The sequence below is a fragment of the Sorex araneus genome, chromosome 1 (genome assembly GCF_027595985.1).
Source record: "Sorex araneus isolate mSorAra2 chromosome 1, mSorAra2.pri, whole genome shotgun sequence".
In the NCBI taxonomy this organism is placed as follows: Eukaryota; Metazoa; Chordata; class Mammalia; order Eulipotyphla; family Soricidae; genus Sorex; species Sorex araneus.
In genome coordinates, this window is record NC_073302.1 from 145,523,232 (window position 1) to 145,549,713 (window position 26,482).

The 26,482-nt window shown below is 43.3% G+C and overlaps 1 protein-coding gene across 2 annotated transcripts in view; it reads left to right on the forward strand.

Annotated features, from left to right (window-relative positions):
• NLN (neurolysin) overlaps positions 1–26,482 on the forward strand; it is a 101,368-nt gene that overhangs the window by 55,099 nt on the left and 19,787 nt on the right. For both annotated transcript variants that reach the window (XM_055121094.1, XM_004608486.3), the window contains exons 6-9: positions 483–643; positions 4,894–5,029; positions 11,342–11,708; positions 17,080–17,281. In XM_055121094.1, coding sequence (XP_054977069.1) covers positions 483–643; positions 4,894–5,029; positions 11,342–11,708; positions 17,080–17,281 — 866 coding nt within the window. The remainder of the gene's footprint in view (positions 1–482; positions 644–4,893; positions 5,030–11,341; positions 11,709–17,079; positions 17,282–26,482) is intronic.

The following is a 26,482-nucleotide window of genomic DNA, read 5'->3' on the forward strand; positions in this document are numbered from 1 at the left end:
AGTACCACCAGGAGTGATCCTTGAACCCCAAACAAGGAGCACTATTGTGCAAGGGGCCATCCTCCTTCTGCTCCCCCACAAAGCTGTTTCTAGAGACTAATTTTGTTGTTGTTCTTAACTTATATTTGGTGTAAGTTAATAGCCTTGAACTTTTTTCTGTTTCATTCCCTACAATATACGAGCCTCTTCTGTTCTCAACTCTTCTTGGCTTAATTTTCTCTGTTTTCTGTCAAAACCTCATCTGTACAGGTGCACTGAAATACATTCATAGTTTCATGTTTTGCATTACCTTTTCCTTTGCCACCTGGCCTCTAAGTACTACTCCCATTCCAATAATATCAAGTTTATATGAATTGCCACTATTTTTCTTGAATTCCGTTTATTCCACATGATTCCTTGAGTTTCTTAAAGGCACTATGCCAATGCTAAACAAACCAATAATGAGTGGAAAAATTGATGTATGAGAAAATGATCTTTTGCAGGTGCTCTTCCTGATGATTTCATTGACACTTTAGAAAAGACAGGTGATGACAAGTATAAAGTCACCTTAAAATACCCACACTACTTTCCTGTCATGAAGAAATGTTGTATCCCTGAAACCAGGAGGAAGATGGAAATGGCTTTTCATACAAGGTGCAAAGAGGTACTGGATAATGTTTGTCTTTCTTTGTTTTTTATGGAAGATTTTCTGAAAGGCTTTGTATAGCAGTGGTGAAGTCAGCCCAGAGATTGGTACTTTTTTTTTTTAATGGGGGCCTGGGGGATGCTTTTTTTGTTTGCTGATTTGTTTTTTGTGGTGCCTGAGATCAAAACCAGGGCTTCATGCAAGAGGTATGTGCTTTACCAGGAAGCCACTACTCCAGCGCCTGAACTCCTTTTTATATAAGGAGTTTTATATGTATTATAACATAATTATAATATATTACAATATTATAATATTACAATGTATAATATTATATATGTATTATATATATACATACATATATATTATCTGTCTCCTGATTCCTCAAACCTGCAAGACTTTCTTTTCTTTCTTTTTTTTTTTTGTGGTGATAGCCCCAGACTAAACTATTGTGAAAAAGATAGAATGGGCTAAATGAACTTGACATTTCCTTCTCCTCCCAAGCCAACAATCCAGGGCTGATAAGACACTGCTCTCTCAACATGTGACATCCAGGGTCATTCCAGTTTCACCATTTCCCTGCCTGTTAAAATAGGAGGTAAAGAAAAGTATAGAGTAAGAATCTTCAAAAAGAGAAAGACCTGGAGATGGTCCATATCGACTCCACCCACTTCCCGTGGACCAGAATTCCCTTGTGCATTTGTTACCTGGCTCCAAACGGCTGTCAAGTACAGTTGACAGTTGCCAGCTTCAGCAGCCAGCAGATTGGCACTGCTGAGTGAACAACACTGCTATAAAGAAGAATCCACAGTGCGACTCACCAAGTTGCTTCGCACACTCCTGACAGTGTGCTGCTCCGATTGTGCAGATAACCACGGACACCATTTATCACAGATACACTCCAGCCATCATCTGTCAGATCCCAGTCAGTTCATGCCTCAAACAACGCATCACCAGGCCATATGTAGTCCTTACCACTTACATTGTCTCACAATTCTGTACTTTAATGTCACTATGACTGTCATCCTATTGCTCATCGATTTGCTCGAGCAGGCACTAGTAACATCTCCATTGTGAGACTTGTTGTTACTGTTTTTGGCATATTGAATACGCCACGGGTAGCTTGCCAGGCTCTGCCGTGCAGGCGGGATACTCTCGGTAGCTTGCCGGGCTCTCCGAGAGGGGCAGGGGAATCAAACCTTGGACGGCCGTGTGCAAAGCAAACGCCCTACCCGCTGGTCTATTGCTCCAGCTCAATTTTGTACTTAGGGGGAAAACTTTAAAAGGACACAATTTATCTGTCCTCCTCACCCCCAACACACATGTTTATTGGTCAAAAAGACACAAAACCACCACACTAAAAAGTCTCATTTGAAAAGGAAAGAATGGGAAGAACAGAAGGCCTATCCCAGTTTTCCTAAAGATTCCCTGTTCTGGAGAAGCTTCACAGAGGGCACATTAGGGTTGACAGGGCCTCCTCCCTGGCAGGGACTTCCTTTAGCAGTTGTACTTCAGGGCCCGCGGTTTGGCTGAAGGGAATATTCGTTAGTCTCCACAACCACATCCGTAGCAGCTGCCGGTGTAGATTCCTGCTAATGCCAATCTGAAATCTGAGGCCTGTGTCCGGGGTTAGATATCACAAGCTTTGCTGGGCTGGGTTTTCCAAGCATTTGGGAATAAAAGTCCTCCAGAACCTTAGCAAGTTTCTTGTCTGCTCATGTTCAGTCAGACAATGGTTAGAATAACTGCACCCACGTCCCATTTGGGATCCAGTCTACCAAGTATTATGGTATCCTGGCTTCTCCTCTTATGTAACGGATTCTGCACCGGACCTTCCGAAGACTTGAGGAGGAAGATAGCATTTTCAGACTCGTCTGTGCAGCTCCATAGTTCGAGTGATAGTCTTTTCTTCTGACACTCAGAGTGCCATGTCATTTACGTTCCCAACCTTCCAGAGTTTAGACTGTGGGCCATAGGTAGAAACTCTCTTAGCAAGACATTTCTTCCATCTTTGTAGACCATTGAGTTCTTGCCTGAATTCTTTCCTCTCATATAATCTTTCTGAAAGCTACAAGTCCCAACAAACAGGCACCAACACTAGTTTTCCTACGCAGTTCTCCTAGCGCTCAGACATCATCCATCATTAGTCGACCTTCCTAATTGTGGCATGCAACCCTTGTGGCGATTGTTGTCCAGAGTAGAGTGAGGATGACCGTCTTCCCAGCCCACAGTGTCTGTCCTCCTTTTTCACTCCTGTACATTTTGCATTTTTGTTTTAGCAGCACCTTGATCCCGTGTCAGTCTCTGTAGGCGTTAGGACACAGTTCAAGTAGCTTTATAAAAGTCAGCCAAAAGGCACAGTGACTCGAAGAAGAGAGAAGTTCATTTTCATCCTGAAGAATTCACAGTGACCAAGGGCTGGGGAGACTGGGGAATGATTTTTTAGTGATTGCTGTTGACAGTGATGGGTTGGGGGGAGCATGCAGTTTCAGAGAGGGACCCAGGACCTCACACAGGCAAGGTTGATGCTCTCCCACTTGAGCCACTCCCCAGTCCTGGGAAATTACTGCTTCATGGTCATTGCCAAGTTTCTTCGGGGATGGGTGGGGTGTTGGAAAAGTTCCAGAAACAATGGTAATAATTTAGACAACAGTAGGAATATAGTGTACTTTAACCTGGTTAAAATGACTTATTTTATGTTCAGTATGTTTCACCACAACAAAAATATATTTTTCTTTTGTGGAGAGGGGCTTCCAAGTGGGTGATAAGGGGTCCCAGCATCACTCCTGGTGATACTCTACCAATTGGACCTGTGGTTCAATGTCAGGGCCTGGTGTAGTGCTGCTTGGGCCCTACAGTGCTGGGGATAATCCAGGCCATTCTGGCAGGGCTCGGGGGCACTCAGGGTTGCATCCATGATGATCAGGAGACCACACAGTAGGTACCAGGATTGAACCATCATGGTCAGCCACAGGCGAAGAAGGCACCCTGACCTACATACTGTCTCTCGGCCCTCCACAGAGTTTTTCATTCTAATTTTATAGTAACTGCGATTTTATTACAATTTCATGGCTATCAAAATTTCAGGTTGAAGAATTTCATTATTTCAGGAGCCAGGGATATACTACAGAAGGGAGTGCGTTGCCTTGCATACTAAGCTTCAAGTTCAGGTCCTGTCCTCACTTGGTCCCCAAGCACTACTGGAGGTAGACCTGGTGCGCCCCCCACCCACATACCAGTAGACCCAAGCAGCAGTGCAATTGCTGCACCTTGCATGGAGCCATTGGACCCACCTTGCAGCCCTAGACTGAGTGTCACCAGGAGTCACCCCTCAGCCTATCCCCAATACTGCTAGGGAGGCCCCCAATTTTTTTTAAATTGAAAAGTAAGAATTAAAAATCAATCATCAAAAATATATCATGCTTTTTATTTATTTTTTTTAAATAAAAATTTTATTTTATTAAATCACCGTGTGGAAGATTACAATGCTTTCAGGCTTAGGTCTCAGTTATACAATGCTGAAACAACCATCCCTTCACCAGTGCCCATATACCACCACCAAAAAAAACCCCACACAGTACACCTCCCATCCCGCCCCCCCACCCCCTACCTTGTAACTGATAAGTTTCATTTTACTTTCTGTTTACTTTGGTTACATTCAATATTTCAACACCAGCCTCACTATTGTTGTTAGGAGTACCCCACTAGATTCAGACCTACTGTGAAGACAAATAAGGTCCCCGGGATCACATCTCGGCGGTGGGAGGGGCCGGTGCCTCCCACCTTCCCAAGAGCACCCTCGTGTCCTTTTGCTGCAGTTTTTGTCATAAATCCCATCTGTGGTCGTCTTAATATGGCGGACACCGCGCCCTTCATCCCCGGAGAGAAAGAGACGAGAGAGAGAAATACCTTTCCCCTCATTGGGCGGGCACGGGGCTGAGGCTTAGTTCTCAGGCTGGAGACATTCTGCGAGGAGTTGTTGCCCATGCTGAAAGAGGTTTTGCTGGGTCTGGGTTCACGCTTGTGCAGCTGTGGAGAGGCCGCACACGCGTGCGGCCCCCGGGATCACATCTCGGCGGTGGGTTATCATGCTTTTTTTAAAAAAAAAAAATCTAACAGTGAAATAAAATAATTTATTAGAGAAATTGGAATGTCTTAAAAACATCTGAGAGTTTTACCATCCCAAATATGCACTGCTCACAGTAACTCTTCCTTTTCATGTTTTGGATGCCACTGGATGTTAACCTTCTTTGTTTTGGCTATCTTTATAGGAAAACACCGTGATTCTACAGCAACTGCTCCCACTACGGGCCAAAGTGGCCAAACTCCTTGGCTATAGCACGCACGCTGACTTTGTCCTCGAAATGAACACAGCGAAGAGTACGAGCCACGTAGCCGCCTTTCTAGGTTAGCTCCTTCGTGCTGAATCAGTTGTGTATTCCCCTTCCTTGGCTTTGATGACCATCTTTGAGGCATGGTACAATTTCACAGAGGATCTCAGAGTCTACCTGATGTGCCTTTATGGCGTCCTATTTCTCTCGAAAGAGACATGTGTCCATCACCTACTGTGTGTTAGATGCTAGATTTGACTCTACAGCTGGGGTGAAGAATGGCCAAAGGCCATTTGGGAATTCATAACATCATTCTCAGACCCCATGATATACGCAGAAAGGCCTAGGCAGCCTCCAAGAAGTGCACATGCCAGTCCTATCATGGCCTAGGACCAAGGCTATAGCACATGTTTTTACAGGCCTTATGTAGCCTGTGGGCCAGACATTCCTGATCCCCCCCCCCATCCCTGACCCTAGCTCCAAGGGGTAGTCACAGTGTATGTTACTGTTATGGTCTTTCTTTCATTTTATCTTGTATCTTGACTGGGATTTCTTTGGTTTAAATTTTGAGTCAGTATGATTTGCAATACTGTCATGACAGAGTCTCATACATGCAACATTCTAACACCACATGCCCCGGCACCATTGTCTTCTCCGCCTGCCTTTCCCCCTACAGCTCCATTCTCTAGACTAGTTCCCAGGTTCTTTGTCTTTAGCCATTTGTTTCCCCTGTGTTTCTTAACTACATGTATGAGAGAGATCATTCTGTATCAGTCCCTCTCCTTCTGATTTGATTTCACTCAGTGTGATACTGATTAAGTTTTATATTTCCTGACAAGACACTTAGGGTTCCAACAGAGAGTGTTACCCTTAGCTCTGTTCACTACTCCAAGGTGCTTGATAGTTATAGCATGGCTAGGTATGAATATACGTGTGTGTGTGAGTGTGTGTGTGTCTGTGTGTGTCTGTGTGGAGAGAGAGAGAGGGAGAGAGAGAGACAGACAGACAGAAAACATGGCTTTATATAAAGTAAACTGAGAAATATGACTTCAATAAAAAATAAAACATAAAAAATAAACATCTATTAGTGGTGGGAAAAATATACTAGAGAAGGGACGGGTGTTGGAACATTATATGACAAATGTAATCATGAACAACTTTATACTGTTTATCACCATGATTCAAATCTAAAAGGTTAAAACCATATCACTGTACCACTGTCATTACTGTCATCCCATTGTTCGTCAATTTACTCAAGCGGGTATCAGCAACGTCTCTATTCCTCCTAGCCCTGAGATTTTAGCAGCCTCTCCTTATTTGTCTTTCCCAATGATTGGAGCTCTTTCAGGGCCAGGGGAATGAGACCTGTTGTTACTGTTTTTGGCATATCGAATACACCATGGGTAGCTTGCCAGGCTCTGCCCGTGTGGGCAGGATACTCTCAGTAGCTTGCCAGGCTTTCCGAGAGGTATGTATAAATCATTTGTATCACTTGTCATCCCGTTGATCTTCAATTTACTCGAGGGGGCACCAGTAACGTCTCCATTCTTCCCTATAGCGTGCTAGTGTAGCCCAATGGTATCTGCTTGCTCCAGGAACATGAAGAGCCTCAAACTGTTAGTTCAGGGTTTGAAGTCTGACCATCTCGTAGGTGGGAGGCCACTCGATCTTTTGACATCCCATGGATTCCATATAGCAACAAATAATCACACACACACACACACACAAATAAACAACTTACGGGCCTGGAGCACAGCAGGTAGGGCATTTGCCTTGCATGCGGCCGACCCAGGTTCGATTCCCAGCATCCCATATGGTCCCCTGAGCACTGCCAGGAGTAATTCCTGAGTGCAAAGCCAGGAGTACCCCTGTGCATCGCCAGGTGTGGCCCAAAAAGCAAAATATAAAAATAAACAGTTTATATTATAGAAGCGACTTGTTAATATGTAAGACAATATACACCAAAACTGTTCTCGAAAAACAGCCCCAGAGCAATAGTACAGCAGCGGAACACTTGTCTTGCACACTGCTGACTCAGGTTTGATCCCCAGCATCCTATATGGTTCCCCCAAGCACCATCAGAGGTTAATTCCTGAGAGTAAGGAGTTACCCCTGAGCATTGCAGAGTGTGGCCCAAAAACCAAATAGAAGTTTTAAAATTTAAATAAGAACTATATCTTCATTTAAAATCACTTTTCAAAGTATGGTTCTTATGTCTATGACATAGAGTCACTGATATTCTGTCCTCTTTCCCATTCCCATCCTTACCTGGCGGTGGCTATTCCACTGCACACTCTATTTCTCTCTTTCATCTTACTGAAAAGTTTTAAATAACAGTATTGGTATGATACTTATTCTTGTTATAGTCTTCCTCAATCAATTTACCAAAGTGTGGTTTTAAAATATTTATTTACTTTTAATTGAGACACTGTGATTTACAAAATTGTTGATAGTAGAATTGTTTACAGTGTTGCAACACCAATCCCACCATCAGTATTCCCAGGGTCCCTGACATCCTCCAGCCTGCCCCCTAACCCCCTTGGCAGGCATATAACAAATTTATTTCATATTACTTGGTCCAAAAACTTAAAGGAGTGCCAAATAGAATTATTAGAAATAAATCAATGAGTCAACCTGTGATGATTAATCACTGTATGTTATAGCCTTTCTTAATGTAGTAGAGGGAAACCATATACACCGTTAGTGCCATATTTAGTAGCACATGATGGGAAGTCCCTTCTGTCCTTTAAAAGAGCTCTATAAGTGCTTCTTGCTAAACTGGTTTCAAGGCTATGAGTTCCCTGAGCTGTTTCCTATCATGAAAATCTCTCCAATCTGTAGTTTCTTCAAATCTGAGAGATTATCTGTCTGGATAGAGTTCTTGGTGAGGTGTTCAACTGGTTGTGTTTTTGTGCTGTAGCCTTCCACATTCTTCTGACTTGTAGAGTTTCCTTTGAGACTGTACATCTTATGGGCTTTCCTCTGTATATAAGTACCTTTTGTTTATTTTGCTCATTTTAGTATTCCCTTTAGATTTTTTTTCATTTTGAAAAATGTGTCTTGGAGTTTTCCTACTTAAATCTATTTTTCCTGGGGCCCTCTGGGGCTCTTGGATCTTCAAGTCTGTAATTCTCAACTTTGGGAAGTTCTTATCAATGATTTCTTTAACTAGTGGTTTTTTTTTTTTTTTTTTTTTTTTGCTTTTTGGGTCACACCTGGCAATGCACAGGGGTTACTCCTGGCTCTGCACTCAGGAATTACCCCTGGCCGTGCTCAGGGGACCATATGGGATGCTGGGATTTGAACCCGGGTCGGCCGTGTGCAAGGCAAACGCCCTACCCGCTGTGCTATCTCTCCAGCCCCTAACTAGTGTTTTTTACATTTGCCTTCCTGTTCTTCAGGGACCCCAGTGATTCTTATTTTGTTCCTCTTGAATAATTCCAGAGTTCTCTTGTATGTTATTCATTTCATTTCAGGCTGTTTTCTACTTTCTGCTGTTTCCTAGTGGTTTCCCGATTCTCATCTTGGAGCTTCTCAGTCTTTTGCTCAGCTTCTGTTACTCTGCTCTTCGGAGCTTCTGTTGACTTTTTTAATATCACCTACCATGTTCTTTATTTTCATTTCCATCATTCCTTACTGTAATAGTCTTTTCATTTTGAGTCTCATCTGTTCTTGTGCTTTGTTGATTACATGTGCTATTGTTTCTTTTAACTCATTGAACATCCTCATCATAGTATCATTAAAGACACTGGCTGAGGATTTATTGTATTGTTTATGTCTTAAGTGATGTTTTCACTGATTGAGCTTGGTGGGTTTCTATGTCCACTTCCCCACCCCCGCCCCCATGGTTTTCTAGTATTCTTGTTTTTTCAATTTTTTTTGGGGGGAGGTGTTTTTTTGGGTCACACCCGGCGATGCACAGGGGTTGCTCCTGGCTCTGCACTCAGGAATTACACCTCCCTCCCTTCCTCCTTCCCTCCCTCCTTCCCTCCCTCCCTCCCTCCCTTCCTTCCTTCTTTCTTCCCCTTCCTCCCTTCCTTCCTTCTTTGTTCCCTTTCCTCCCTTCCTTCCTCCCTCCCCTCCCTCCTTCCCTTTCTTCTTTCCATACTCATGACTTACTCCTGGCTCTGTGCTTAAGGACCACACGGCACACTGTGGGGACGGGGATCATACCCAGGTTAACCTCATGTAAGGCAGTTCCTTATCCCCTGTACGGTCTCCCTGACCCCATTTGAATATCTGTTATCTTGGATTTGGGATGTCAGATAAACACATGCTTGTCTCTGTGGGATATGAGAGTTTGGGAAGCAACTCTGAAGCAGGCACAAGATGAAAAGCGGCAGCCTTGGGTGTGTGGTGCAGAGAAAGGAGGAAACTCAGTAAGAGAAAAAGGGAGGCTCTTCTGATTGGGTCTGTGAGAGAATCTGAGAATACAGGTATCGAGAAGACAACTCAGATGGGAACAAACTTATTTTAAATTAGAGGGAGAACTACTTTAAAGGAATTCAGTTAATCAGGTAGTTATTAAGGAAACGTTTCAGTATGTGCTGTCACCACTAAAAGAAATAATCTCACCAAACTAGTTAATTCCCTGAGCCATTATCTTGTAAAACATGCCACTGAATACAGGGCAATTACCTGTTCACATCTTTGTTGTTTCCACTCAGTGGAAAATTCACTGAGGAAGGACCAGTCTGATACCTTTCTGTTTAACACACTGCCTAAAACAAGGTGGTTATTTCATAAATGTTCCATGATGAATGAATTACATGATAATAAATAACTATTATAAACAGTAATAGCACCATGTTGTATCTGATACCAGGGTATACATTGGTAATACAAGGCACAAATTTTGAGGAAGGAGTGCGATAAATTCTTGGTTAAAGGCTGGTTTTAACACATTAAGAATGTGTTGCACTGTAAATTAATTAAAAGGATACCAAAATAAGAGACTGGATAATTAGTTGTTAAAGGTGAAATAATTCTAAAAGGGGTCAATGAGTAAAGTTTTTTAAAAATCATACTTTGCGTGGCCGTATGATAGATCTAATTGACAAATTACATGCTGCTTACAGTTTTTCTTCCTGTCGTTCTGTGAAGACAGGCAGAGAAGAGAAAGAACAACCTCTAGCTAATCCTTCACTACCTTCCTAGGGGCCTTAACAGCAAAATGTCACTCCCAGCACAAGAAGAATATTAGAGGGGCTGGAGCGATAGTATAGCAGGTAGAGCATTTGCCTTACACATGGCTGACCCGCGTTTGAGTCCCAGCATCACATATGGAAGGAAGGAAGGAAGGAAGGAAGGAAGGAAGGAAGGAAGGAAGGAAGGAAGGAAGGAAGGAAGGAAGGAAGGAAGGAAGGAAGGAAGGAAGGAAGGAAGGAAAGAAGGAAGGTAGGAAGGAAGGAAGGAAGGAAGGAAGGAAGGAAGGAAGGAAGGAAGGAAGGAAGGAAGGAAGGAAGGAAGGAAGGAAGGAAGGAAGGAAGGAAAAGAGGGAGGGAGGGAAGGAAGGAAGGAAGGAAGGAAGGAAGGAAGGAAGGAAGGAAGGAAGGAAGGAAGGAAGGAAGGAAGGAAGGAAGGAAGGAAGGAAGGAAACTCATTTAGCACAGTACAGTGAAATGTCATCAGCTGAGTACAGTAGAAATTGCGGTATCCCACTGAAAAATGAGGCCGCTTTTGTCCAATAAACTCTTAATAGGAATGAAGCAATGATAAGCTAGACCCAGTATCACCCAGTACTGAGCAGACTTTTAGTAATACTGACCATAGGTCATCTCTGACTTTTTTCCCCTATGTTTCTGAAAAACCACATTTCATAGAAGAATAACTTTGTTTTGTCTTAGTATTGCTTTTTTCTCCCAGAATCATAATAGCCTTGAGTCAGAATTCTGTGAGATAAACTTAGTTTTATCAATGCTCTGAGAAAGTTGTGACCTGATTTTGGATGATGCCCCAAACACGGGTGCGTGCATGTCTGTGCATGTGCGGGGTGTGTGTGTGTGTGTGTGTGTGTGTGTGTGTGTGTGTGTGTGTGTGTGTGTGTGTGTGTCTGTGTCTGTGTCTGTGTCTGTGTCTGTGTCTGTGTCTGTGTCTGTGTGTGTGTGTAGCCATAAATCACCCGGAGATAGCAGTGAAAAAAAAAGATAGTCCTTTTTTTGACAGATAGTCCTGTCAAAAAAAGCCTGCTTTCCTCTATCCTTTGTTTCCTCTTCCCTTTCCTACTTCCTTCCTTCTCTTTACCCCCTCTCCCTTCCCTTCTCTCCTGATTTAGCTGAATCAGATGCAACAAAGGAGAAAACCCTTTTACCCAAGAACTGCTGGTAAAGATGAATGTGATTTGTGCCTGAGAACCATCAGTCACTGACTCTCCCTGCTTCTCTCACAGATGATTTAAGCCAGAAATTAAAGCCCTTGGGTGAGGCCGAACGAGAGTTTATTTTGAATTTGAAGAAAAAAGAATGTAAAGAGAGAGGTTTCGAATATGACGGGAACATCAATGCATGGGATCTCCATTATTACATGACTCTGACAGAAGAACTCAAGTACTCTGTCGACCAGGAGGTCCTCAAGGAGTACTTCCCGATCGAAGTGGTCACCGAAGGCTTGCTGGACATCTACCAAGAGCTGTTGGGACTTTCATTCGAGCAAGTGGCTGATGCACATGTGTGGAATAAAAGTGTAACCCTTTACACTGTCAAGGATAAAGCTACAGGAGAAGTATTGGGACAGTTCTACTTGGACCTTTATCCAAGGTAATAAGGACCACATTGTTGGAAGCAGTCGTAGGGATTCAGCTCCTACCCAAACTCACGCTCTGGTCATCCGTGGTTCTCACGTGTGGTTATTAGTCAAGGATTAAAGATGGGGGCTCTGAAGCCAGAATGTCTGGCTCCACTTACTGGGAAACTTACTTTATTTTTCTGTGCTTCTGTTTCCTTACCTATATGACAGGGCTTATAAAATGAAAATACTAATCAGACCTGCTTTGTAGGGTTGTTATAGGGATTAAAATGGTTAATTATATGCAAAGCATTAATTAGAAGACTACACAGCATAGAGAAAAGTGTTGAATTAAAAGTTAGCTTCTATTATCATCATCTTATGTGTGTACTGTACTTAATTTAAGTTGACCCCCACGATAACTGGGCCTGGAAAGATAGTATGGAGGTTAGGCACTTTATATATCCGGCATCCCATATGGTCCGCTGATCCCACCAAAAGCAATTCCTGAGTGCAGAGGCAGTAGTAAGCCCTGGGTACCACTAGATGCAGCCGAAAAACAAAACCAAAAAGAGTTTATAATTTTGCATTTTACAGGTAGGGCTCTGACCTAAATTTTGTATAAAATTTAGTTAAATCTGCCCAAATTAAATCTACCTAAAATTAAATTTCAGTTAAATTTTGTGAAGGGCAAAAAGTCTGTTTACCGTTTTTTTACATGCAACTGTCCAGTTGTCATTTGCAATATCATGTATTGAAGAAGAAAAAAATTGTCCCATTGTATTGCCTATACTCCTCTACTAAAAAGAGCAGTTGTCTAATATGGGTCTATTTATAGAATTTCTACTGTACTTCAGAATCCGTTGTCTTTTTCTAATACCACACTGTCTTAATTACTGGAGCTTTACAGTAAATCTTCATGCCAGGTAGTAACTCTCCTCTGTCTTTGTCATACTAAACTATTCTGCATCTTTTGCTTCTTCATATAAACTTTAGAATCAGCTTGTCAATATCTATAAAATATTTTGCTGGAATATTGATTAGAATTGCACTGAACCTGTAGGTGAAGTTGGGAATAATGATTGAGTTTCCTGAATGTGGACTTTATTTCCACCTATTGAATTCTGTCTCCATTTAATTAGTTCTTTGATTTTTTTCATTTGTTTTGTTTTGTTTTGTTTGGGGGCCTCACCAGGGGTGCTCAGGGCTTATTCCTGACTGCTTAGGGATCATTTTGGCAGTTCTCAGGGGACAGTATGCAGTATACCTGGGACAGAACCCAGGCTGGCCACATGCAAGGCAAGTATGTTACCCTCTGTGGCATCATTTGTTATTTAGTTCTTTGATTTTATTCTTCAGGGTCTTCTATGTTTCCTCACCTAGCTCTTGTACATATTTTGTTATTTTATACCCAAGTATTTCATTTAAAAAAATTTTTAAAGAAGGAACAATTTATTTATTTATTTATTTATTTGCTTTTTGGGTCACACCTGGTGATGCACAGGGGTTACACCTGGCTCTGAACTCAGGAATAACGCCTGGCAGTGCTCAGGGAACCTGGGTTGGCTGCGTGCAAGGCAAACACCCTTCCCACTGTGCTGTTGCTCCAGCCCCTCATTTAAAATTTTTTAAAAAGGTTTTTTAATTTAAACTTTTTACTTATTTACTGTTTTATATAGGGATATGATTGACTTTTGTAAGTTAGTTTTATATTCTGCAATCTTGCTATAACTACGTATTAGTTGCAGGAGGGCTTTTTGTTGATTCTTTTAGATTTTCTACATAGACAATCATGTCACCTGCAGACAAAACAGTTTTATTGAATCCTTTTCAATCCTTTTATTTATTCTTATTTGTATTATTGCGTTAGCTAGGACTCCCAGTATGATTTGAAAAAGGGATGTTGAGAGAACCACCTTTGCTTTGTCCCTGCGCTTTCATTTGCATTCATTCAAGTGGAATCTATTCCTCCTCTCCCAGCAACAGACCATTGTTTGTTCCCGAATGCTGATTAGCCTGGTTAGGAGAGCGAATTTCTATTGTTCTGATCTAGCATCAGTCTTGGGCTAGTTCCCCCTGGGTCTTCCCAAAAGGGCCCTGGGGTGTCCCTGCCCTCCCAAAAGGTCCCTGAGGTGACTTTGCCCTTCCCTCCACCACCAGCTGCCAGTCTGGCCTCTGGGGCTTTCCTACCGTTCCATCAGAATCTAGAGGGTTTTCTCTGTGCCCAGCCGCGCCCCCTCTCCCCCCACAGCAGTGAGTTTTTACTGGTGCTGTTCAGATTTCTTGCCCTTTCCCCCAGAAGTTTAAGGCTATTGTGTAGGAGAGCGCTCTGATGGATCTTGGCAGTGGTGTATGCTTTACCAAGCCATGGGGGAGCCTGTGTATCTACCATTGCCATGTTGTACAACACTGTGTGAAGTGTGTGTGTGTGTGTGTGTGTGTGTGTGTGTGTGTGTGTGTGTGTGTGTGTGTAAGTGGATGTAAAATTCCCCTTATCTCCAGTTGCCAGGGGTTTCTCACTTTAGCTCGCCAACCATCAGCTGTTAGCACTTCATTCAGAAATTTTCTCTTCAATGATAACCAAAAAAGTGCTTGTTCTCCCTCCTTGGAAACACCTGTCTCAGGTTATAGGTCAGTCTATTGCCTTTCCACCCTCAGTTCTGATACAGTCGAGAAAAGTTGTGATTTTCAGATTTTTTTTTTTGCATGTACTTATTATAAGGACAAGCGCAATGCTTTTATACATCTGTAATAAGAAGTTAGAAAAAGAGCAGTTGAGTTTTAGGGGATTGTACAGCAGGTAGGGCATTTGTCTTGCACATGGCCTGGCATACTTTATGGTCCCTCCAGCACTGCCAGGAGTGATTCCTAAAGGAAGAACCAGGAGTAACCCATGAACATTTCCAGGTGTGACCAAAAATCTAAAAAGCGCCCCCCCCCAAAAAAAATAAGGCCAAATAAATAAATAGTATCCGTGGGAGGGACAGCATCAAGGAAGCAAAAATGAAATATGGGCCAGGGAGATGCTCATAGCTCAAGGGGTGGGCCATCCAAGATGCAGGCCAAGTTTGACCCATGGCACAATTGAAAAAGGAAAAACAACAACAACATAAAGAATGATAAAGTCACTTAAAAAAAGGTTATATATCTATGCCTATCTATCTATATCTATATACATACACACACATACCACAAAATTTAAATCTACAAAAACATAGTAAAAATATAGTAATAAAAAAAAGAAGGAATCTTATTTTAGGGGTCACAGCTGGCAGTGTTCAGGGACTCTCCTGTTTCGGCACTGGAGTGTGTGGGTATGATGCCCAGCAGTGGTCAGGGAACCACACGTGCCTGGATCAAACCTGAGCCTCCTGCCTGCAAAGCTCAAACCCATGAATTATCTCTCTGACCAGAAGGAAATTTATTTGAGATTAAAGTTTAATGACTGATAGCTTTGGGAAACACTATCACTGATGCTACACTGATCTTAGAATAGACAACTTCTTAGTTAGAAACGTATAGTGTATGCTTTCCGCTGGACTATCTAAAAGTGCTTTCCGCTGGACTATCTGTTTCCTAATTTATGCTTGGAGCCTATTTAATTGTGCAGACTAAAAAATTCTTAGCTAATGGGCTGGAGCAATAGCACAGCGGGTAGGGCGTTTGCCTTGCACACGGCCGACCCGGGTTCGATTCCCAGTATCCCATATGGTCCCCTGAGCACCGCCAAGGGTGATTCCTGAGTGCAGAGCCAGGAGTAACCCCTGTGCATCGCTGGGTGTGACCCAAAAAGCAAAAAAAAAAAAAAAAAAATTCTTAGCTAAAATAGGAAAGAACAGTCTCCTTGTTTGGTGCTTACTATTTATCAAATTTAATTTTAAAGATAACCTACCTGGGGCCAGGACGATGGTACAGTGAGTAAGGGTTTTGCCGTGCATGCAGTGGACCCAGATTTGATCCCTGGCATCCCATATGTTTCCCTAAGCACCACTAGGAGTAATTCCTAAGTATAGAGCCAGGAGTAACCCCTAAGCAACTACAGGTGTGACCCAAAAAGCCATAAATAAATAAATCATCATCATTATCATCATCATCATCATCATCATCATCATCATCATCATCATCATCCCATTGATCATCAATTTTCTTGAGCAGTCTCAGTAACATCTCCATTCGTCCTAGCTCTGAGATTTTAAAAGTCTCTCCTTACTCGTCCTTCCCAATGATGCAGCATTGGAGGCTCTTTTAGGGTCAGGGGAATGAGACCCATCATTGATACTGGTTTTGGCATATGAATATGCCATGGGGAGATTGCCAGCCTCTCCCATGCGGGCAGGAAACTCTCAGTAGCTTGCCAAGTTCTCCAAGAGGGAGAAATAGGCTATAAGATGTCTTCCAGGAGTTTGGTTTTATAGTCTCTGGATGTTGGCCGTTGATGGGATTACACGGCACGGGGGCAGTTTCTGGGTATGACTGCCTAGCTACTGGAAAATGGGGGATCTGGGCAGAAGAGGTCCAGTCACAATCCAAGCAGGCTTGGAGATCTCAGCCCTGGGTCCTGCACACCTGGGTTCCTCTGCCCGTTCCTTCATGCGTGAGGCTTGTCCAATGTGGAGAGGGGCCTTGAGCATGGGTGTGGCTGGGTTCCGGAGGTTTTTGACTGCCGGGAGCTCTGCTCGGGGTGGGGAGAGAAACTCAACCCACCCCCTCCGAGGGGTCCCAGTAAAGACAGCCAGGCCTGGGGGCAAGAGACATTATAAATTTACTTATTTATAAGTTTATTTATTTATAAATATAAATAATATAAATAAACCAATAAATAATAATTAAAAGGATAACCTATAGAATCAAGCTGTATATCTTCTACCTCAAATTTGCTTCCATACCTATTGGTCTTTGCATTCAATTGAATGTTTAGCAATATTCTAAGTGTGACAAACATTCTTAATCCTTTGATGAAAGCGTTTTATTTTTCCTTTTTCCCCCTCTTTTGTTTTTGGGTCACACCCAGCAGTATTCAAGGCTTATTCCTGGTTCTGCTCAGGGATCACTCCTTACAGGGTTTGGGGGCTGTATAGGATGCCAGGAATTCGAACCTGGGTCAGCTACAGGCAAAACAAGCACCTTAGCCCCTGTACTGTCTCTCCCTGGCCCAAAAGAAAATTCAACAGAAGGAACCTTGTAGCCAGAATTACTGAGTGAGTGTTAGTGAAGGTTTCGTTTAGCTTCAGTTCCTCCACCTTACCAAAGGGTCAGCCCACTTTCTAAAGGATGAATTACCTACCTCAATATGTCTTCAAGAGTTATCCAACATGGCGTGGGGTCCGAGAGCCATCACCACTCCACCCTCAGTTGCTGCTCGAGCAGCTGGCGGGCCTCACCACCCCTGCTCTTGCTTCCCAGGGAAGGAAAATACAACCACGCCGCCTGTTTCGGTCTCCAGCCAGGCTGCCTGCTCCCGGACGGGAGCCGGATGATGTCTGTCGCCGCCCTGGTGGTCAACTTCTCCCAGCCCCTCGCACACCGCCCCTCCCTGCTGCGGCACGACGAGGTGAGGACGTACTTCCACGAATTTGGTCACGTCATGCATCAGATCTGTGCGCAGGTGAGTGCCTCCTGGTGGTAAACCTGCCAGCTACTTGTCCAGACTTTCCGCCCAGTGCTGTCATGTTTCTGCCTGTAGCATGTTTGGGGGAGCAGGAGGGGCCCAGGGGGGCTTGAGCCGCAGCTGGAGGTGCTCAGGCCTTGACTGTGCTCAAGGATCACCCTTGTGCTTGGTGCCTGGTATCTGGTGTTGGGACTCGGCCAGGGTCAGCCACATGCAAGGCAGATACCCTGTACTATCTCTCTGGCCCACCTTAACGTATTTTTTAGGGAGCTTCACACATGTTCAAGCATGTCATAGCCCTTCTGCCAAAATAGCATTTTTGATGGCCTCATACTCTTTCACAGCATATTTTTGCTTAGAAGACAATTCAGGGAGGAAAGAGCTTCACTGCATACTGCCCTGTGGCCAAAGAAAATGAGCTGTCTTTAAGGAACAGCTATCAATCCTGTTTTGTCCTGGGAATAATTTCCTTCTGCATAACAATCTGGTGTAAGCATCACAGATGATATGTTCAAAGCTGCCTTTTCTGCTTATTAATACTTTGTTTAGTTCAGTGATTTTCAAGCATTTCTTTACTACTTTTTTCATGACTCCTATTTTTTTGTTTTGCTTTTGTCTTATTTTGTTTGTTTTGTTGGGCCACACCCAGCAATGCTCAGAGGTTACTCCAGGTTCTGCACTCAGAATTTCACCTGATGGTGCTCAGGGGACCACATGGGTTCTGGGAATCAAATCCAGGTGGTCCACGTACAAGCTAGCACCCTTCCTGCTGCATAGTCTTTCTGGCTTTTCTTACTCCTTTTTAATAATAAGTACTTTATAATACCTTTACTGTCTTCAAATTAAAATCGTATAGAATATGGTTGTAGATCTGAAGTTCTCTATATGGAGAGCTTGACAGGGAAATGTTTCTGTGGTTTGCAGCTGACACTTTTCTTTAATTGTGAAAAAGCACACTTCTTTTTCTCAGCTTCTGTTTCTTTTCAACCGAAGTTCTCACTCCTTTAACTATGGTGCTTGCACAGAGGCTGACGGAGTTGGCTCTTAGCTGAGGCATGCACATGATGGTCACAGGGCTTCTCACCACAGTGCTCACACACATGGTCACCAGGCGTCATGTGTAGAGACCATGGCACTTGCACTTTTTTTTGCTTTTTGCTTTTTAGGTCACACCTGGAGATGCACAGGGGTTACTCCTGGCTCTGCACTCAGGAATTACTCCTGGCAATGCTGGGGGGACCATATGGGATGCTGGGAATCGTACCTGGGTCGGCCGCATCCAAGGCAAACACCCTACCTTCTGTACTATCGTTCCAGCCACGACTTACACTTCTTTTTCGTTGCATTTCTTTCTGGGAGGTGTCCCTTTTGGGATGCTTGAATGTACCTGGTTGTCATACAGCCCAAATCACTGGTAGAGATGAGCGTTGCACATAGGCAAGCTACCAAGATTGTGCTCGGCACACAAGAATCCCAGGAATTGGACTCCGGGCTATATGCTGACAGAGTAGAGACTTTCTAAGCCTCTGAACTGTTTTTCCTCTGGACCTGCTTCTAGCTTTAAAACATCCTGTAGTAAACTAGGCCCAAACAATTATAGGATAAACTAACATGAGTTTGCTGCTTCTTAGTTGTTCTTGACATCAGAAAACCTCTAAGTTCAATAGTCAACTAACAGTTTATAGATACATGTAAATCAAAATTACTGTGGTAGAGAGTTTTCCAAAATTGAATTCTCTTTGCATCTCTCAAGGTCACCTTTTTAGAAAAAAAAAACTTTTTACAATAGTTGCATATTTACAGAAAAGTTTCCATGATAAAAACTGTTTATGTGATTTGCCCTACTGTTAACTTCTTGTTATATTTTGGGGAGGGCATGAGGAAGGACCTACACCTGGTGGTACTTGGTGGATACCCCCAAGTACCTGCGGTGCTCAGGGACCCATGTGGTGCTGGGGCTCGAACCTGGGCCTCTGTGCACACAGCATGCATCCAGCCCATCGAGCTGTGTCTCTGGTCCTATTTCTCACTATGTGAAAGTACATTTATCATAGTTAAGAAGCCAGTTGCTCTTTCAGTAGTCCTCAGTAAACTTTGTGATTTATTTGAATTGTATTAGTTTTTCCCTAACTATTCTTTCTTCCTAAAGGAAAAAATTTCAGGAGGGCGAGAGAGATAGTACAGAGACTAAGGTACTTGGTCTGCATACCACCAGCCCCATTCAATCCCAACCACATATGATCTCCTAAGCACCACCAGGAGTATAAGCCCTGAGCACTGCCAGGCCTGGCTCCCAAACTACACACACACACACACACACACACACGCACACACACACACACTTTTTTTTTTTTTGCTTTTTGGGTCACACCTGGAGATGCACAGGGGTTACTCCTGGCTCTGCACTCAGGAATCACTCCTTGCAGTGCTCGGAGGACGATATAGGATGCTGGGAATCGAGCCCAGGTTGGCCGCATACAAGGCAAACAGCCTACCCACTGTACTATTGCTCCAGCCCCCCCCACACACACACATTTTTTGTCGAGTTTTTTTCTTATTAAAGCATTGTGATTTACAAAGTTATCAATAGCTGAGTTTTCGACATATAGCATTGCAGCAAAAATGTTCTTAAAACAATGTAATGTCCTCGGGCTGGAGCGATAGCACAGTGGGTAGGGTGTTTTCCTTGCATGCGGCCAACCCGGGTTCAATTCCCAGCATCCCATATGGTCCCCTGAGCACCGTCAGGAGTGATTCCTGAGTGCAGAGCCAGGAGTAACCCCTGTACATTGCCGAGTGTGACCCAAAAAGAAAAAACAACAACAACAACAACAACAACAAAACAATGTCCTCACTGAACATAAAAGGAAGAAAAATTTTGTTTTTCAAATAACGGTGCTTGGGGGTGTGGATATGTAACCTGGCACAATGGTGTCAGTGTTTAGGGATTTTTGCCATATATGAATAGGCCAAATCCCTCAGCAACTTTGGGCTGCTGTGAGCTCAGCACTTGTCAATCGCTTTAGTCATTTTGGGTTGCTGTGATTAGATGGCGCAGACTGGGTGGCCGATAAACAACAGAAATATATTCCTTCTGCTTCTAGAGGCTGGAAGCCCAACATCCAGGTGCCTGGAGCTCGTGTCTGGGGAGACCCTGCTATCTCATTCACAAGGGTCTTCTCAGCATCCTTTGCTGGATAGGCCAGAGGACACACTGCTGTCAGGACAGGAATCCCACCCAGTGACCTCCCAAAGGCTCCATCTCCTTCTATTACATGAGGGTCAGGTCTCAACATGCGAACTGAGGCAGTGGCAGGGTGCAGGTTAAGGAGGACATGTAGTTCTAAGCATTCATGATGAGACAATTTCCAAAATGCTAGAGATTTCTTGAGAAACTTCCCCTGATAAAAATAAATCTTTGATTTAACTCATTGATCCCAAGAAATTGCAATCTGGGTAATTAAGATATGCAAAATACTTTGCAGAAATGTGTGCAATGGAGTTTGTTTTTAGACTTAGTTAAAAAAAAAAAAAAGAAGATTTTGAGGACCAGAGTATTAGTACAGCAGGTAGGGCCTTTGCCTTGCACACAACCGACCTGGGTTCAGTTCCCAACATTCCATATGATCCCCCAAACACTGCCAGGAGTAATTCCTGAGTGCAGAGCTGCCAGGAACAACCTCTGAGCATCACTAGGTATGACCTCGAAAAAAAAAAAAAAAAAAAGATTTTTCAGGCCAGACACTGAAGGGATTAAGGCATTCACCTTGCATGTAGTGAGTTTCAGTTTGATCCCTGGCACCACATGGTCCCCTGAACAGTGCAGGACTGACCCCTATCACAGAGCCAGCGATAGCCCAAGAACCTAAAAAGTAAAATTGAAAGTAAATTTTCATGTCTGCAGTGTCCAGTAGAGCTTATGAATGGGCTGCAGATAGCGGGACAAATCTTTCTTATCCTGACACGTGTGGGTGAATCTCCAACATCCCTAACCCCAGAGAAGTCTTGACTTGTAATAACCAAAGTATACCTACTTATTTCAAAATTATTCTGTCTCCTTTGTGGAAAACTATTTAATTCTTTCTGCCTTTTGTCTTTACATCTTGGTTCTTCCATGTTTTATTCACAAAGAGGGAAAAGAAAACCCAGAGGGCATAGAGAGGGTTATAAATCTATCCTGATAGATATCCCTGGTATGCTGATAGAGCATTGTTAGCCTTGTTTTCTACTCTCTGTTTACTCCAAGAGAAAAATTCTTTCATAATAACCTGGATGTTTGTTTCTTAAATAAACTTAAAGCCTGTTTTCAGAGTACTGAGAGTCCCAAAATATTTTTTCCCATTAGTGTCTGTACTGTGGCTAACATTTCCTTAATTTGGAAAAGACTGGTTTCTGTTTTTCTAAAACATTGTAAGAATGATTCTTTAAAATCAAATACTGGGCTGGGAGGATGGCCCAAAGGGTTAGGGCTCTTGCTTTACATGCAGGAGCCCTGGGCTTGATCCTTATTCCGTCCTGGTATCCCAAATGCCTCTCAGTGGGGCTCAAAAACAAGCAAGCAAAAAAAGTCAAAGATTATTTTTTAATATTTTAATTTTTTATTAATTCACCATGAGATACAATAACAAAAATTTCATGTTTGAACTTTGATCATATGGTCATCCAACACCCATCCCTTCACCAGTGCACACTTTCCATCACCAAAATCCCCAGTATTCCCCCCCACCCATTCATATCTCCCCCTGCTTGCGTGGCAGACAATTTGCAAGGTATCCTTTCTATCCTTTCTCTACTTTAGTTACCGTCGATATTTCGAGACCAGTCCTACCTCCCCTCATACCTGATGAGAATACAGTTGCTAGACAATGTGGTTCGTATTGCTTGTTATGGATATAATATAATATAATGTAATATAATCTTAGGAATTCTAAGATTTTAATAATTAGGGTCTGAAGAAATTGCTACCACAGGTTGCTGGTGTCCCAGATTCCTGTGTGTGTCTCTGGATCGTGGCCACGTGAGAGCTGTTGCTTCTTTCTGGCTTCTAGAATATGGCGACCACTGGAGCTCTTAGAGGGCAGACGGTGGGACGGCACCTGCCCCCGTCTGGAGCGGCCCAGCAGAGAAGGCCTATTGCAAAGTCCCCGGCTGTCTCTGCTGCAAGTTGGTCAGGTCCAAGATTTCTGTGTGTCAAAAATCAAAGACTTTTTAAACATCAGATGTTATTTAGATCCAAGATGCAGTTATGTGTTTTATTCACAGTGGTCTGCTTATAGAATAGTGAGTCTTAACTTTTGTCACTGAGGATCTTTGGAAAATCTGATGTAAGCGATAAATATTTCTTCTATGTAAAAACACAGCTATATTCAAACATTCAGATATTTATGTGAAATTCCAGCGTGTTCACAGACCTCTTGAATCCTAGATTGTAATTACTTCCCAGTTAAGAACACCTGATTCGGGACCAGGGCGATGATTCAAGTGGTAGAGCGTATACCTAGCATGTGTGAGACCCTGAGTTTGATCCCTGGCACCCACCCAGAAAATCTCTAAATAAATAAATGTAAATATTTATATATTCAACATATATTTATAGCATAAAAATATAATTTTATATATTTATGTATATCAATGTAGCACTGTCATCCCACTGTTCATCGATTTGCTCGAGTGGGCACCAATAACATCTCCATTGTGAGATTTGTTGTAACTGTTTTTGGCGTATCGAATATGCCACAAACTGGAGTGATAGCGCACAGCGGGTAGGGCGTTTGCCTTGCACGCAGCCGACAGCTTCTCTGTCCATCTCGGAGATCCCGGCAAGCGCCTGCCCACACAGCAGAGCCTGGCAAGCTACCCAGGGCGTATTCAATATGCAAAAAAACAGTAACAAGTCTTACAATGGAGATGTTACTGGTGCCCACTCAAACAAATTGATGAACAGTGGGAGGACAGTGCTATAGTGCGGTGCTAAGTACTGTATCACTGTCATCCCACTGTTCATCAATTTACTCGAGCGGGCACCATTAATGTCTCCATTTGTCCTAGTCCTGAGATTTTAGCAGCCTCTCCTTACTCATCTTACCCAACAATTAGAGGCTCTTTCAGGGGTCAGGGGAATGAGACCTGTTATTGTTACTGTTTTTGGCATATCAAATACGCCACAGGGAGCTTGCCAGGTTCTGCCGTGCAGGCGGGATGCTCTCGGTAGTTTGAAGTAAGAAAATAAAAAAGAGGCCTCTCTAATGCTCAGAGGTGGGCACCATCAGTCAGGAGACCACCTCCTCCTCTAAGGCCCAGATCTCTTTTAAAAAAATTACTGAGGGATGGGGGCCAGAGAGATAGAACAGCAGGTAGGACATTTGCCTTGCACACGGCAGATCCAGGTTCGATTCTCGGCATCCCATATGGTCCCCTGAGCACCACCAGGAGTGATTCCTGAGTGCAGTGCTGCGCTATGTACATCAACATGTATTTATAATCTCCTGGGTTTTGCATATCGGTTATCCACTAATGATTTCACGAGGAAGTCACATTGACTAAGATCATAGAGATTAATTTTTAGTGCTCTTAATGCGTGTTCCTATTTTCAGACTTAGCCCTGAGTGATACAGTATCATGTGCTTACCATGTATTCAGAGTGCTATTCCCTACAACCCAGTTTTTCTTACTATTTTATTGTTGCCCTTTGATGCAGCCATTTTTCAGTTGGAAAATGTTTTCTTGATCCTCAGAGCCTTGATTCTTGTTATTCCAGAGCAGTTTGACTAGAGTCGAAGCAATGTCTGTCTATATATTATTACATTAATATGGTGTGTCTTAAAGGACTATATTCAGGTCTTGGGGCTTGCCTAACCCCATCCATGAATACTAAATGTGTCAGAAACATGAGTCATGTCTTAGTACAATACCTTGCCTAGTTTAGTCATCACCTCAAGAGATTATCTTTGAAAAATTCATTATTTGCCTATTAATCCTTTCAAATGTTCTGTAACACATTAAGAACTTTTAAGATAATTGTATGTGGCACCAGGGAATGCTACTTTTGTCTTAAAACTGGTAGACACAAATCCATGTATTTGCACCTTTTCAAGTAATTCAAGATCCTTGTAAACGACCGGAATGGGTCAGTAAGTGAGTACGTCGTTTAACACTTCTCCTGTTCAGTAAGACTTCTGCCTTATCTGAGAAACACGGGAATGAAAAGTGTGCCACGCATATTAGACAGATCGGTTTTAAGATAAGGCACCTCGGCCTTTGTGCTCTCCACTGCTGCCACCTGCCAGGTATGCTGACCAGTAGAGCTGGTCGGAGCTTGTCAGAGTCAGATCGGCGTGTGTCGGCAGGAACATCCAGTTTTCAGACATGTAGACACACGAGTTCCATGTGCCTGCCACTCCGTCACTCGGGAGCTGAGTTTCAGCCCTGTTCCTTGTGTTTACACTGCAGAGTGGGTCATTTTTCAGATAGCAATCGAGGGGCGCTGTCTCTTGTTCCTGTTTCAGAGCTTTCTTGTGGTTTGAGCTCAGGGTAATCACTGGCCTTTTGAACCTACGTAGACAAGAAGAGAAATGCCTTGGGTTATCTCTGTTGGTTTGTACATTCAGAGCAGTAATGAGTGTGAGACCTGTTAGTGATCTTGAAAGAAAGAAAGAGAGAAAGCAAGAAAGAAAGCAAGAAAGCAAGAAAGCAAGAAAGAAAGAAAGAAAGAAAGAAAGAAAGAAAGAAAGAAAGAAAGAAAGAAAGAAAGAAAGAAAGAAAGAAAGAAAGAAAGAAAGAAAGAAAGAAAGGAGGAAAGGAGGGAGGGAGGGAGGGAGGGAGGGAGGGAAGGAAGGAAGGAAGGAAGGAAGGAAGGAAGGAAGGAAGGAAGGAAGGAAGGAAGGAAGGAAGGAAGGAAGGAAGGAAGGAAAGAAGGAGGGAAGGAGGGAAGGAGGGAGGGAGGGAGGGAGGGAGGGAGGGAGGGAGGGAGGGAGAGAGAGAGAGAAAGAGGGGCCTCCCCACCAGGCCAAGTGGGCCTGCCTCTCCCAGCAGCACTGTTGAGGCAGGATACCTTATGCTAGTACCGGGATTGAACTAGAGGCTTTGGGCATGAAGATCCTGGACTCACTCCTTTGAGTTAGCTCCTTCACCTTAGAAGGCAAAAAAAAGGTGTTGTTTTTTTTTTAAAGTAATATATATAGTCATATCATGATAAAGTCTTCTTGATTCAAAGTGAAAGTAATGCCAGCACAGAAAACCTTCAGAACATGCGATTTCAGCGTGTTCATTTGGTCACAAGAGTGATAGCATCTTACCTGCTTGCTATGTGGGTGGGTGTGGGACTTCCTTCACCCCCACTCCTCGTCCGCTTGCTGCCACTGTTCTAGCAATGACCGGGGTCCACACACTTGCTGGGTGACGGTGCCTGGGATGCTCACCACGGCCTTCAGAGTTGTAATGCATGAGCGCGTTCTAGGTGATAATCCTTATGGGCGCCCATATTCCTGCCCACAGTGCTCACGCAGCTGTTCATCGCACAGCTTCCTGCACAGAGGAGAGCCCTCTCTGTTGGGGTGCAAGGATCCCAGTCAGCAGGCCCCAGGAATTGGTTTGTTGTCTGTGGGCAGCATCAGGGACAGGCCTTACAACCTCATACTTTAAAAAGCGAGTGTTTTTAGCCATTGAGCCACTTCCCAGGCCTGTGCTTTGTGTGTCTCCAATGAGACCGTGTTATAAGTGAACATGGTCTGTTTCTGGAAGTCACCCTGGTGGTACAACGAGGGCTCCAGATAAAAAGTCATCCTGTTATTTGTGGCATTTGTCAAGTTACTGGGCCTCTTTGAGCGATCTCATTTTTTTTTTTTCATAAAATGGGGACATCAGTAATTCTCATTCTTCATCCCCTTGGGGTGTTGGCAAGATCAAATAAAATAATGTGTGAGAAATCAAACAACCTGAAAAAGCAGGAGTGGCATCCATATATATAGTATTCTTGTAGCAGCTCTACTTGTGTATATAATTCAGCCCCTTTGAAATCAATAATTAGCACAGGGGTCATAATTTAACATCGGGGGCGGGCAGGGAATGTTGCTTGCAGCAAAGGGGGAAAAAAACAACACTGTCTCTTCGGGTTCAAGAGAATTCTTGAAGACTTGCCTTCAGTGGCTTGGGGGGGTAAGGATCTGTGGGAGGTGATTAAGCAGCATTGGGTTTGAGTTT